General features: G+C 42.1%; 1 protein-coding gene across 2 annotated transcripts in view; it reads right to left on the bottom strand.

Moving 5' to 3' along the window:
* Positions 1-8,331: 8,331 nt before the first annotated feature.
* Positions 8,332-14,429, bottom strand: part of Scg5 (secretogranin V) — a 47,986-nt gene continuing 41,888 nt past the window's right edge. For both annotated transcript variants that reach the window (XM_055599009.1, XM_055599016.1), the window contains exons 5-6: positions 12,393-12,446; positions 8,332-8,875 (exon numbers count right to left, since the gene is read on the bottom strand). In XM_055599009.1, the coding sequence (XP_055454984.1) occupies positions 8,780-8,875; positions 12,393-12,446 (150 nt within the window). In that variant the 3' untranslated portion in view covers positions 8,332-8,779. The remainder of the gene's footprint in view (positions 8,876-12,392; positions 12,447-14,429) is intronic.

The raw sequence follows: 14,429 nt of genomic DNA, 5'->3' as shown, positions 1-14,429 counted from the left end.
TTTCCTTCCTGTAATACAATGCATCAAAAAGAGCCCATTCTCTTTGGTGCGCTTTCTCTCCAAACACAAAATACTCTGAAGTTCAAATTCTCTTCCTCCAAGCGAGTTAACATCACAAAAGGCTTGTGGTTTCATCCATCATAAACAGGAGTGTTTTAAATGAACTCTGCTTCTTTTCTCGCAAGAAACACAAAAAGGTTCGCACAAAGTATAATGAAATTATAAAGAAGAAAGGTATGCATTAAAATAGTGGTGATAAAAATATTTATGTTGTTTCAATGGGAAGAACGTTTGAATTGTTTCATATTTTTAACGAATCAGGAAAAAAGCACTTTGGTCTCTTGAAAACTGTTTTCCCTGATGTGTATTCACAGATTGTAGCCTCCTCTGTTAGGGCAGGGGGCAGAAAGCACACTGCACACAGAATCTGATCTTTCTTCATCTGAGAATGTTACAGCTTTTGGTTGTGTGTTCAGTGATCTGAACATATTAAGATAGTATTAGCTGCTGACAGTGTTTTCTATCAAACATATCTACTGCAAAAATAGAAGAAACACTATATTCACATTTTCAGTCCCCCCCCCCCACTTTTCCTTAAAAAAAAAATCCTGCAATGTGGTTTGAGTTGTGAATCTATTGAAGACATCTTTGATGAATCAACAGTCAAGACATATGTAAAAAGTGATTTGGGAAATTCTTCATGACTTATTGGGTAGTGGGTAGAACAGAATATTTGGGCGTCTCTTCATTTTCCTTCTGGCTCTGTTGTTCATTGTCGGTTTCTAAGTTCATCTGATGTTACAAGAAAAATAATTGCCTCTCTCTTCATGTCCTCTCTCTCTCTCTCTCTCTCTCTCTCTCTCTAGGTATTATTGACTAGTTGCAAAATAATTTGAGTTTTCTTAGACAACTGGTTCATCTCAGTATGATAGATTATTCCTCTGTCCAACACTGCAAAAAAGCATCACTTAAGTTGAAATGTCCTTAACATTTGAGATATTAAGTAAAATAAGAGCCTATCTAAAAAGCAGCCAAAATAAAAAGAAAGCATAATAAAAGATGGCAGAGACAAACTTCCATCTGTGCATTTTTCATTAATGCCATTGTGCATCCGAGGAGGGAATGATTCCTATGTCAAAAATAATGACACAGCTTAAGCTTGACTTATGTCTGTGCTACAATCGCTTATTTTCTTTAGAGTAAGCCTTCTTTCTTATCTTATCAGACAAGAAGACTGGGAAAAATAATCTTTAAATTCCCACAATCCATACCTTTCTCCTTCAAGTTAGGAAAGTGGATGAATGGCTAAAGTGAGATCAATAACACTGGGCAAGGTGGTGCCTCTGGACAGAGGAGTCAAGCTACCAATAGTTTGGCAGCCTCTACAGGGAAAACAGAAATGATAGTCGGCAGTTAGGAATCTGGAGGCAGACCGAGCACCAAATAATATGCATTCCCACAGTACTCTGAAGGTGAAAGAGAAAAAGTTCTTTTCTGCAGCTGCAATGGCTGTTACCAGAAACCTTAGCTGCAGCATTCCGCTGTCCAGACAATGGCTTTCGTGCATAGGCCTTAATGTTGTGGTCAGGGCAGTGACACCAGCCACCACTTCCTGACCACTGGATTCCAGCTATGCCAGTGACCTTGAAGTGACTAAGCCCAGCCATGGATCCCCATCTCATGCTTCTCCACATCTTCAAATAATTTCATAAGTACCTAATGTCTCACAGCAAAGTCCTTTCGTCTGGAGACATCCCAGAGTGAGAAGAATTTGCTTCTTGCCCAGAAATCTGCCTATTTCTAACTTTGACATATAAACTGAGCTTTAATACAGGTTCGGTATTGTGGAAAATTTACCTCCACATCAATTTCATGAGGTAGGTGTGGCTATGCCGATTTATTTGCCAGGTGAAAGAACTAAAATTCTGTGAGATGATGGTTCTTTATGTATGCTACACAACTTATAAATCATAAAACTCAGGATCAGTGTAGATCTAATTACAAAGTTTTGTGTCTAACTGCTTCATTCAATGGCAGTGATATAAGACCGAGTAGACCATTTGGCATTTTTTTGCTCACCATGTTATTATGCGAAAAGCTCCCTGAGGTAAGAACCCATATCTTGTGCATTTTTTGCAGATGGCTCTGTACCTAATTAGTTTTTATTGTCAATTTGACATAACCTACCTGGAAAGAAGAAACCTTGAATGAGGAATTGCTCATATCAGATTAGCCTGTGGCCATGTCTGTGAGAGGTTGTTTTGGTTGATGATTACCGTATGGTACTGAGGGCAAGCGGGTCTGGATGTAGAAGAAGCCCAGCCTGGGTGATCAGGGGAACAGCATTCCTTCATGGCTTCTGCTCCAAGTCCTACCCAACTCCCCTCAGTGATGGACTGAGACCTCGAAGCATACGCCAACAAATCCCATTTCTTTCCGATTTGCTTTTGGTCATAATGTCTTATCCCAGCATCAGAAATCCACCTAGGACAACCTCCCAGCCCCAGAACACAGCTCAGCATTCAACACCTAGAATATGTCCTTGATAATAATGACTTCATGACTATCTGAAATGTGGCAAGGAAAGTGGCAACAAAAGATGAAAGAATCACATGATGCCCTGCTTGTGGGGGCCGGGGGATTACTATAGTTGCAAAGTGGATTTTGTTAATTTGTTTCTCACTTCTTGGGTCTTTAATTGGAGGGTAACAACTCTTAAGAGATTTTTCTTTACAACATCTAAATTCATATGTTTCAAGCCTCAGATTGCAGGACATTTTTTTTTTCCTACTAGAAACTTCACAACACCCTCATTTGATCATGAACTTTAGAAGCCAAGATGTGACATCCAAAACTCTCCTGCCACCATCTCCATGGGCTCCTGTGTTCTCATAATTAGCCAAGCTTTCTTTCATCAAATGTGTATGAATGAAGTTCTATGGATCCTGTTTGCTCACTGGACTTTGGGCAACTAAATCTGCTTTGTGGGAACATCCTGATAACTAAGTTTTGTTAAAGCCTCTCTCTCCCTCTTTCTCTCTCTCTCTCTCTTTTTCTTTAGAAAAATGAGCTGAGGGCTGTGAAGGACAATCCTGAACCATGCTATGCTCAAGCCATGGGGAAATCCAGGTCTCGTGTGATTTCACATGTTACTTTTGCAAGACACAGTTCTAGTTAGGTATATCTGGCTTTCAGTAAAACTGCTGAGTAACATCCTGGAACTGCCTTTGGGGGGTGATTGCCCACTCCCCTGATCCCTCTTGCAACATTCCAACAGTCCTTCAACTTTACCAGTGTCTTTCTCCAGTCATCCCTAAGGCCATTGCTATAGTGCTCGATACAAGTTAAGGGCTGACACATGACCTACATGCTGCCCACCTGGCTACGGGGTAGCTCATGGTCAGAGGAGCAGCAACCGATGAAAGTCCATAGTGGAACCCAATGCTGCGGCTTGCTCCAGATCAGCTATCATGAAGAGCAGGACTGTTACTATGCTCACCATGCATTCATGCACAGCTGTCCTTGAAATGCTGCAAATGGATGTTTAGAAGGACTCCTGCACCCCTACCTTAGGAGTGTTATCACAGGGCAGTGACTTTAGAAAAAGGGGCTTTGCTTCTGCTGTGCCACTCTCAGGAAAGCCTGAGAGATCACCCACCCATGTCATAGCACCCTTACTCCTTTGTGTGTGTGTTTGTGTTCTTGTGGATGCATGCGTGTTCATGTGTTGGATGCATACATGTGTACATGTTCTGGTGTGTGTGAGGCCAAAGGTTGTGGACAGATGTCTTCCTCTATCCCTTTCCTTCTTGATTTTTGAAGCAGGCTCTACGGTCCCACTGATTGGCTAAACTGGCTAGCCAGTGAACTCCACGGATCCAAGAGGCGTTGTTCCCAGCGCTCGGGTCACAGCATCCCGCCACATCTGTTTTCACATAGAAGCTGAGAACCGGAGCCCAGGTCCTTGGGCTTATCCAGCAAATGCTTCTTACTGACTGAGGTATCTCTCCAACCCAGACCTCAGTTTTCATTTGTTTGTTTGGTGTGGTTTTGGTTTTGAGACAGAGTCTCTTGCTGACCTGGAGCTCACCAAATAGTCTAGGCTGGCTGACCCACAAGCCCCAGGGACCCACCTATATTCACCTCTACAGTATTGGAATTAGAGCATGCCACCATTCTTGGTTTTTTAAGTGTGGGTTTGGGAACCAAACTCTTGTTTTTATGCTTCTGTGCAAGCACTTTAGCCTCTGAGCTATGGGGCTCATCCTTCTTTATACACAGGCAAAGATGATGAGCCTTTTATACGTTTTTCAAAACATTCCTTAACGTTCATTCATTTGGCACACAGGTATTGCTTTTGGAAGGCTCTCTGGAAGATCTCAAAAGAAACACAAGTCAGAGTCCATGGCCTCAAGGAGTTATAACCCTTGAATGAGGCAAACACAGTAAGGAAGCAAGTACAGCACAGCAGTGAGGTACTGGCTGCTAGAAATAGATGAGAATAAACTCAAGACACTAGTGAAAACGCAGCAGTTTTAACATACTGTTCTGCAGAAAATGATACTGACATAGAGAAAAGGCAAAAATGTCTGGAACACTGATCTGAAGTAAGAAAATGATTTCTAAGACAACTGACCTCAAGAAATTCCTGTCCTGCTTCTCATAGACCAGAGTTTTCCCCCATTCCCAACCTCTCTATCCTATTGGCTTAAGACACAGACCTTTGTCCTTCTTACAGTTTTGCACATGCATTTCCTTGGCTGAAATACTCAACCATCCATGTGTCTCCTGGCTTTGAAGATCATCTTTTTGTCTTTGTAACGAACATTTGAAGAATGAAGTTACAGAGAGAAAAGATTCGGTGTTTAGATCCTTTCCCGATGACTGGTTATGCCCATTGCCTTGTTTTTAGCAGCAGAGCATGATGGGAGTGTGTGGCAGAGGGTGGCCAAAAAGCAAAAGAGAGAGGAAGGGGAGTTTCCTTGAGGCCATATCATCAATGACTTGAAACCTCCTGCCTCATCCTCCAGAGTGCTGGGATTACAGATGCGAGCAACAACGGCAAACTAAACAAGAAAACCTCTGAGTCTTTCTCATACTTCACAGATATTTTTTTTTTCCTTCATGATTTCTACATCTGATCTCCTTTACACTGTGAGTGCCTGGGAACAAAAATCAGAGCATGTACCTTATGGCACAGTCTTGATTCATGAACCACTTGGGTGAATCACATCACCTTACAGAGCCGTCATTCTCGTTGTAGCAAACTGAGTGCTCAGTGACGGCCTTTCCTAAAGGCGGCATGTTCAGTGTTTGGAGCAGCATGTTGCCTTATGGGACAGAAACAAAACACTGCGCCGCATAGTCATAGGCTCTCTTCGATTATATAAATATATGCTAAGATTCTGCTGTCCTGAGCTACGTCTGCAGCGGATAAGGAGCCTTTTATTTTATAAGATTAATTTTATTTTATGTGTATGTGTAAACGGTTGCAGTCATGCATGCCTGGTGCCCGACCGACTGCTTCCGGTAACTGAAATCCATGTTTGGGGATTCTTTACTGATCAGTCGGAATGACAAGATGATGGGGCTATGGTACTGAGCTGGGATAAGATCGGTCAGGGGGTCATGGTAACTCCCATCAGAGCATACATTTCATTTAGAAGTAGGGGGAAGGCTGTATGTCTAGAGTCTTATAATCACATCATTATTACAAAAGTAAAACAACACAACAAAATTGACCTTCTGACACCTAAGAATAGCATCCCTGTTAGCCACCCCTTCTCCATGCTGCTGCCAGGAGTCAGGGGGAGGAAAGACGACCCATTGGATAGAGTAGTAGTTCGTCATCCTTATGCAATCCACATGAACACTCAATGATTGAAATATAGCCATGATATATTTATATAAGGATATATATATATATCATTAATACTTTTTCAAGCACACAATTGGCTTAGTGGCAAATAACTTAGAATTTCCTTCCTGAGAATGTAAGTAAGTCTTGTCTAAGTAGTCATAGCTGCTTTCCTCACCAAATTAGAGTCCCCCCCAAATGTACAGTGAACCTGCTGTATGAAGAGCCTCAGAAACAATGTTTATCAACCTGTGTCCTCTACTGTCCTCCCTTACACCTCTGAACAATCTCACCAGCCTCCCAGCCATGCAAGTAATGGGGATAATGATTCACCACACCACATTTATCTCTGTCCCCACCCACTTACCTTTCTCCTGGGAGGACTGTGTTCCCAGAGCCAGCAATCTCGTTAGAATTTGTTGATGACTGTCCCCCACCTGCCTCAAGCGCATGCCTATCCTCGTCTTTTCTGGCTTCCTAGTCCCGGTGTGCTCCAGGCGCCGTAGTGGCTGCTGTGTGTTCTATAGCAAATGCCTGGAGATACCTGTTCCTCAGGTCCTAAGCTAGTGCTAGCTGAGCTCAGAAGCACTTACCAATAAAGCCTTGTATCTCCCAAAGTTTTCAAAGACGAGCAGAGGAGAAAGCCTGGTTTTGTTGCCTTGCAGGCTTACTGAAGGAATAGGATTCTCGCTCCAGGCGGTCAGGAGGTGTGGCTGGCTGGTTGGCCATGCCCCACTTGTGTAGCAGCCATGGTGGGATGGTAGATTGCTCCAGTTTCCCAAGATCCTATCACCTCCAGATAGCTGCACAGCTCTAATCGAACCGTAATTCCCTGTAGGAATACTTCAAGCTCAGAACTGATCCTTTCAGGAATCCCTAGGTATTCTGGAATATTCTGTATCATAGTGGCAAAAATATTTTGAAGAGTCATTCCTTGAAGCCTCAGCCTAGTGACTCGTGTGGTGGGAGTTAATAGTTTCAGCGGCCATCCATATAACAGAAAATATTGAACAGGTCTCTACTCCCTTCCCCCACCCCAACAGCAAGGGCAGAGGAAATTCTCTTTTAGAATGGTCCCATTGTATCCTCTTCCAGGGCTGGAGCTTCGTGAGCTCTCATGCTGTGTAATTACATCCAGGGGCCTTGGGTGGGCTTATATCCATAGCCAAAGTTCAAGCAGGGCAATGCGGACAGTGCCGGTACCATATGCTTTACTTCTGCCTAATGTGCCAAACATCTTCATCTTTTGTTTCACAAATGTCCCTGGGGCAACTACAACCACCTTGCCGATTTCAAAGATCCGTGGCTGTGGCACTCTGAAAAGATCGAGGATAGAATGGTGGTAATGACTTGTCTCAGCCAAGGAAAACAAGTGCCTCTGCTGTAGATATGTTCTCTCTCTCTCTTTCTCTCTCTCTCTCACCCAGGCCTCACATGGAAAAGCACATTCCTTTCAAGTCTATTAGTCTTAATGTAAGACCCCTCTAAGTTTCCTTTCTCTTCTATGAAAATCTCTTTTCCTCTCAGCCAGTCTGACCTCTCCTCTCCATCTAATTTACCCCATTCCAAAACATATTTTCTCCCCCACGGAACCCTGTGGCACATCCTTCCACAGTGGCCAAGAGAAATGGTCTACATTAATTCTTCATATCCATAGCCATAAAGATTTCTACCTTATTTGCTATATTTCCAGGCCAGTGTTTACCATAATCTGGCCTTACTATGGGGCCTCACCTGCGTTGCTAGTGTGGAAAATTCTAAGGCATATTCAAGCAGAGAGATAAAAGCACAGAAAATCCTCATGCACATGGGACCCAGCTTCAACAGCCATCAATATAGCTAATTCAATTCATCAAAACCCCAAGTTCCTTCCCTATCCTTCCTTATCACTATTAATGGATTATTTTAAAACAAATCTGCATACCATCTGCACAAATTTCAACCGGCATCTCTAAGACACAAGAACTCTTTAAAAGATTGCCATAAAACTTTGCAACAACTAAATCGCCCCAAATATTCAGCTATTAGTCACACTTCCCCCATTGTCTGATAGATAGTATTTTTCAAACAAAGAAAAACCTACACACATTTCATTTGGTTCATATTTCTCATAAGTTTTTGTTTGTTTGTTTGTTTTTTGGTTTTGGTGGGTTTTTTTTTTTTTTTTCTAATTTGTAGCATTTCTCACACATAAGCCCTGGGCTTGGGGGAGGTGGGGAGCTTGCCCTGAAAATCCTTCTATCACAGAGAAACACTGTCTTGAAAATAAAAATCCTTCCATTCTGAGTTTTGCTGATTATCCCCATCATGTGTTGAATATTCCCACTTGTATCATATGTGAAATGGGGATCACACCTTCCCCGCTGACTTCATAGCATTAGTACTAAAATTAGATAGTTCTGCATGTCACTTTGCTCTATTAAGCGGAAGGACTGATTTTTATACTGTTATTTAAAAAGAAAGACTTCACAAGCCAGTGTTTGCACATACATTTATTAAGAAGCAGTGGAGTGAGATGTGTCGGCCCCTCCCCCGGAGTACAAACTTCTTTATTGGTATAACAAGGCCCAAGGGCTAGGCACACTACATAATCAAAATCAAATGCTAGCTTTTTTACAGACTTGGCCCAAACAGCACAATCCAAAACTGCAAGAAATCTGAGCATTTCATATCCGTGTTTTTATTATACTTGACATATACATTTTAATTGTAATGGTTCTTGCAGATGCACATCAAAAACTTCCCCAAAAGAAAAGGAGCTTTCATTCTAGTTTAGCAGAAAGCACAGGCATCGGTGTGGAAGCGAATGCAGGGACAGCTGCTTTTCATCCGTAAATATCCATGTAAGACACATGCTGCCACTCATGGGGCTCTATGACATGCACATGAGCATCGCTTGGGTTTCCACCTACTGACTTCTCTTTATTCCGGCTCCTTCTCCTCTTCTGAAAAGTGGGGGACAGATTTCTTTGCCACAACATTGTCCAGCCTCTTGCCTTGCAGATATGGATTGACACTCTGAAAAAACACAGACCTCTCACGTAAGTGAATGAGAATTGTTTTCTGACTGTTGGGTTAACAGGAAAATAACATGGCACTTAGCCACCCACCTACCAAATGATGGCTCTAGCAAGCTGGTTATACCTCAATGCCCGATAGTAAACAGTCTACAGTCTACAGTATACTGTATAAAGTATACAGTCTCACTGACAGATGTCACTAAAAATGTCATTCATACAACTGTAGTGTTCTTGATCAAATGCAGTATAGCCTTTTTATGTTGTATTCAACTTAAAAGTGTGGGGTGAACTGGAAAACAAAATCTTACTACTAACTTAGTTACCAAGTGTCACGTGAAAGAAAATGTTTATTCTATGGTCCTATTTAAGTGGGAGTGAGACTCCCGAATGCATTAATTATTCTACAGGAAGCATGTTCAAAAGAAAAGACAAACAGGGCATGTAGGAATTAGTGTCTGAAGACTACGCTAAGGTCACCCCATGGTTGCAAGTCTTGTATTCAAGGATTCTGCTAAACAGAGTTCATTAATGGCTCTAGCAATCACTTCTAACCTCCCCCAAGTCAAACTCAAAAGCTGAATTAAAGCACAAAGCCATCCAGAAATGGTCTTCAGTTTTTATTCAGGCCTTCATATTCTGGAATCTCTTTCATCTGTTGATGTTCTGAATGAGTCAAAGAGTTTCCACTGCTTCTCTAATAATATCAATTTTTTTTTTTTGAGGTTTGGATTTGAACTGGTAACTGGAGCTCTGCAGCACAGTCTTCAGTGAGCAGGAAAAATGTCAAACGTTTTGGAAGGTATTTGTTTATTGATGTTGCCTTCCAGCAATGGAACAGAAATGTAAGAAATAGGATGAGGTTACAAACGAGGAGCAAGCCTGTTGCAATGCTAAGCCCTTATGAGCGAACACACACAGTTTTCATGTGGGCCTGGACCACACGGCTCTCTTGAAAGGTGAGCAGGGAATGTTCCAAAAGACAAGGAATAACCCTTGTCAATGTTTTTCACATTCTGTTGTGTAAAACATGAATCAGTAAGGACCCCAGCAACTCTGCAAAGATGACTCACAAACAAGATGAAGATTGCAAAGCGAAAGGTGTGTCTTTATATACTTTAAAAGAGGAATGTCACAGAAAGATATTCATCCTCAGTGTTCAAAATAGTGCTTTCTGATGGAAATTGTCAACTGGTGTGGTCTGACTGGCTCACCCTAAGAAATCATATAAGAACCTGTGAGTAGGCAAACTTAATGTGCTTGGCAAAAGTACATTCAATACCATAACCGCTTTGCTGTTTTGCAACAGTATTCTTAAAATTCTAATATGTTAAAAGAGAATATTCAAATTTGTCAGCTGTGAGGCTAAGTAATTGATAAACTGTTTAAGAGAATTAGTGTATTTTAAATGGTAACAAGATACAGCCTTAGAGTTAAATTTTATTCAAAATCACCTCATGGCACATTGAGCTTTTATTTGTGAAGCAGCTAGGAATTCAAATGGTCTGGAGTGAGTATAAAAGTCACAGAAAATTACATGGGGCTTTGGTTGTAACTTTAGGCATCAGCCCTCTTGCTAAGAAACGTCCATGGTGCAGGATGGGCTGTCTAGACCCAGAAAATGTCAAAGGTTGGAGCAACCAGGAAGAGGGAGACACTGAAGCCAAGCCTTGACAGTTTTGAATTATTGTTCAATTATTGAATCAAACGTTTTGTTTTTAAGTGTGTTCTGAAGAACTCACAATACTTATATATGTATGGTCACTCATGAGTAGGTTATAGAGAGATCATTATTGACACCTGACAACTGAAGAACAACTTGGGACAGATCCTTGCTTGCTGCCCTCTTCAAACCCTTAGGAGATGGTGAGCTTCACTGGAGTAAACCTTAATTTTTCAAATAGGTGAGCTACCATTTCTGTAGATCAGCTCATGCTGCAGACAGAGCAGTTAAGGTCTTCAACCAAGATGGGAACAGCAGCTGTAGTATGGTAATATGGAAGGAAACTTTTGTTTGCCCATCTGTCTAGAAGGGCCCAGGGCTAAAGAAATGAGAATGGGCTTTATAGATGTCTGAGAATAGAAAGAACCTGATACCCCAGGGACACAAGTGACCCTTATTTTCCTAAATTCTAAGCCTTGTCTCTGTGGAAGAAGTTGAGGCCAAAGGAAAAATACTTTGTAACATATAACTTGGCTAGAATTTTGAGTTTTGACAATCACTAATCTCATGGAAATGTGATCCAGGGTAAACCTAAGTTCCTCAGAATCAGGGCAGAAGGTGTCGTGGGCCAGCAAGTAGAAGCAATTAAAGCTGTGTGCTCAGTTATTCTTTTCGGGTCTGTCATTGGTCTTATTTGGAAATGTCCTTGTTGCAACCATAGGAGAGATTCAAGTCATCTTCCTGGTTAATTATATATATTCTGAACTCCCAGAATAGAATTTCTTGATGTTCTCTCAAGAGCACATTACACCCTTCCTGTTGCCATCTGCAACTGGAAGCTGTAATCACCAAGAAAAACCCTAATAACCCCGTTCATTCTCCCGAAGAAGATCTGCTTCCAGATGTAACAGCTTTCTGCTTCTTGCATAGGAAATTGCCTATGAGTCTTCTGTGTTTGTCAGGGAGCCCAAGGACCTTATGGCAAACCCCATATTTGTTAAAGTATTTTCTGATTAAACTTGGCCAAGCTCATCAGATTGGCTACAACTGCCACTGACTAGATTCCCAATTTTCCCCAAGATCCATGGTACTCGCTATTGCAAACAAATGGTCAGTGGCCTTGGGTATACAGGTTGGTGTATATACTTTAACTAAAATAATAGCTATGGTAGTACTTTACTGAGTAACAGCAAGGTTTTTACCCCTCTTGTCCGCACATTGATCACTGCCAAGTCTCATGTACTGAAAACCCAGTGTGACTTTGACATTCAGATTTGTACCAGGCAACACCATATGAGGAGTAGCAAAATGCAAAACAGAGACCAAAGGCCCACCTTGGACAATCCTCCAAGGAGAGCAAACTCAGCCTGCACTCAACTCGGCAGCCAGCAAATGAAATAGGTGGACTGCATGTTACACCAACCTGGCTAGGTCGATAAGAAAGATAAAAAAGAAATTAAAAAGTATGGCCCACATGATAACACTTTCACACCTCCTGCTCTCTGTCTTATGATTTACATAATGGATACAGAAGTGTGAGACATTTCCTCCAATGGCTTACAGAGTATTTGAGGAAAGTTATGCCTTCACAGCTTCCCTCCACACTTCTCCCCAGCATGCATAGGAGGTTGTGCCTACTATTGAACCTACCTTTCATGACCGCTGGCCTGAAGGGAAGTAATGAGTGTTCCATGATTTTTCTTGTGGCCCTTGCTATACAGGACCTGTGTTCTACTCTTTGGAATTGCATCACAAAAAAAAAAGATTCTGCCACTTCCTCAAAACTAAATGTCCCAACTGCCCATCTCAGAAACATGAGACATCCCAGCAACGCCCAGATCCCCGTGTGACCTACCCTCTTCTTCCGAGTCTGTCCTCCCTTCATCTTCTCATAGAGGAGTTTCTTGTTCTAGAGTGGAGAGAAAAGAAAACACAAGTGAAGAAGTCTGGGTTGCATTTGGAAACTGTCTACTTTAAAGCGACACTTGGGGTGTCCCCTGGATATTTGCATACACATATTTTGGAAACAAAGCTACATGAAAGGAACGCTGTGTCAGAATGATAGACCACAAGGGAAAAGCTGGGGACTGCATTGCTCTTCAGAGAGTCTTCTGCATTGCACAGTGTCACCAACAATCTCATAAACAGGGGGAGATGGCATGTCAGACTGCAAGGGTGCAGGAAGCCCATCTCTGCACTTTGAACGGCCTTTGTTTGAAATAAATAACCTTTTTATGAACGACACATACGACTGTTCTCTGGAGCAGTGTCCAAACATTAACAACAACCTCCGGGTAAATAAACGAGCTGTTGACTTCTGCAGCAGTGTCCCTCCCACGGCTCAAGTTAGTGGTCCCATCAAGCCAATCACAGAACCATTTGGTCTATAACATTTTTAATAGAGTGAACCTTTTAAAAACTGCCAAAAAAAAATTCTTGGCAGAAAGCAAAGTTATATTGTGTGTGTGTGTGTGTGTGTGTGTGTGTCAGGGTTGGGGTGGGGGGTGATGTTCTGCTACCACAGTTTGTATAAGTGTTTCCACATACTGCTGTGTTTCCAACACACAGTGGATTTAAATGAGCTCTAGAATATCAGACACATGCTCAACACATTTCTCTCCAGTTGAGATTATAAAAGACAGAATGCTTAACCTGAATATGGAACCAGAGAAAGGGATTTGCGGGTTTTCCTTGTGTTGTTTTATTTATTTGATTTTCGAATCATAAGGAAAATAATGCATTAAAGAGATGATTCATCTTGCTGTAACTACAAAACCCTAACACTGACTTCTAGAAAAACGAGCTGACAGAGTTCTGGTGAGGAGCAAGTTTATACAGCATTTGTATCTTCTGAGCTGTCTGGTTATTAACAAATATTTAAATGGTAGATTTGAAAGTGAAAATGACAAATGCCAAGAATGTGCTTCATTGTTTTCTTGTTCATTAAAACCTACCACTTACAGTTTACAATGAAGAGTTTTGCCCAACCTCAAATATCCAGGGGTGTGGTGTGTGCCAGGAGAAGCTCTTCCATTTGCTAGAAACACAGGCACTGGCCAGAGCCCCTGTCTCTGGCTCACTTGGAGATTGGGTCAAATAAGTATCGGGAGGGAGAAAAGGCAGGCCTGCTGGCCGTTCCCTTCAGGAATGAGAATATTACACTTGGTCTCAACCTCAGTGTCTGAATGTAAACAACTCTAATGCACATAGAATGTTCCGGGTGCTCATGCCAGAGCTGGGAAGGGGGTTGGGGTAAAAAAGTGAGGATAGTGACTTCTCAGATACATCACTTTCTCCAGCTGTCTGAACTTGAGGGGAGACAGTGGGGCTTGTACGCTGGTGCAGTAGGGCCCAGTGCCCATCTGTCCTGGCACAGATCCAGCAAGCTGCAAATGAGATGAAGGCAGCCACATGTCAATCCCCTTTAGAGGATCCTGGGGGGAAATTATAATCAGAAGTATGCAAGATCTGGAAGTCTTACTCTCAAAGATGGTCCCTGCATTTCTGGAGAGCTGAGCTCAGAACCAGTATGTTCATGTTCCCCCCACACACACACACACACACACTCCGTGGTGGATGTAGCTGGGCTTTCTCCGTTAGCTCTGTGCCAGCGTGGATTTGGTGGCGGGAGTTGGCAGGTGTAATGTGAATGAAAGGAGTACATGAAATGAATGAAAATAAATCAGCCACCTCCTCTGACACCGAGTTGTTAGTTCCTTGGGAAGGAGTGGCCTAAGTTACAGGAGAACAGCTGGTTTAACTTCATTTAAGGGCTTTACATTATACTATCAAGATTTTGGACAACTTATTTTCATTTCTAAAGAGCCCTGGGGGATGGACATCTTGGAGAACTGTCTGATCCTAGGACTAGGCTATAGAAAGTACAAGAATT

Source organism: Psammomys obesus, unplaced genomic scaffold (assembly GCF_907164565.1).
Source record: "Psammomys obesus unplaced genomic scaffold, mPsaObe1.curated_primary_1811, whole genome shotgun sequence".
Taxonomy (NCBI): domain Eukaryota; kingdom Metazoa; phylum Chordata; class Mammalia; order Rodentia; family Muridae; genus Psammomys; species Psammomys obesus.
The sequence above is the reverse complement of the archived record's forward strand: the minus strand, read 5'-3'. Positions and strand labels throughout refer to the sequence as shown.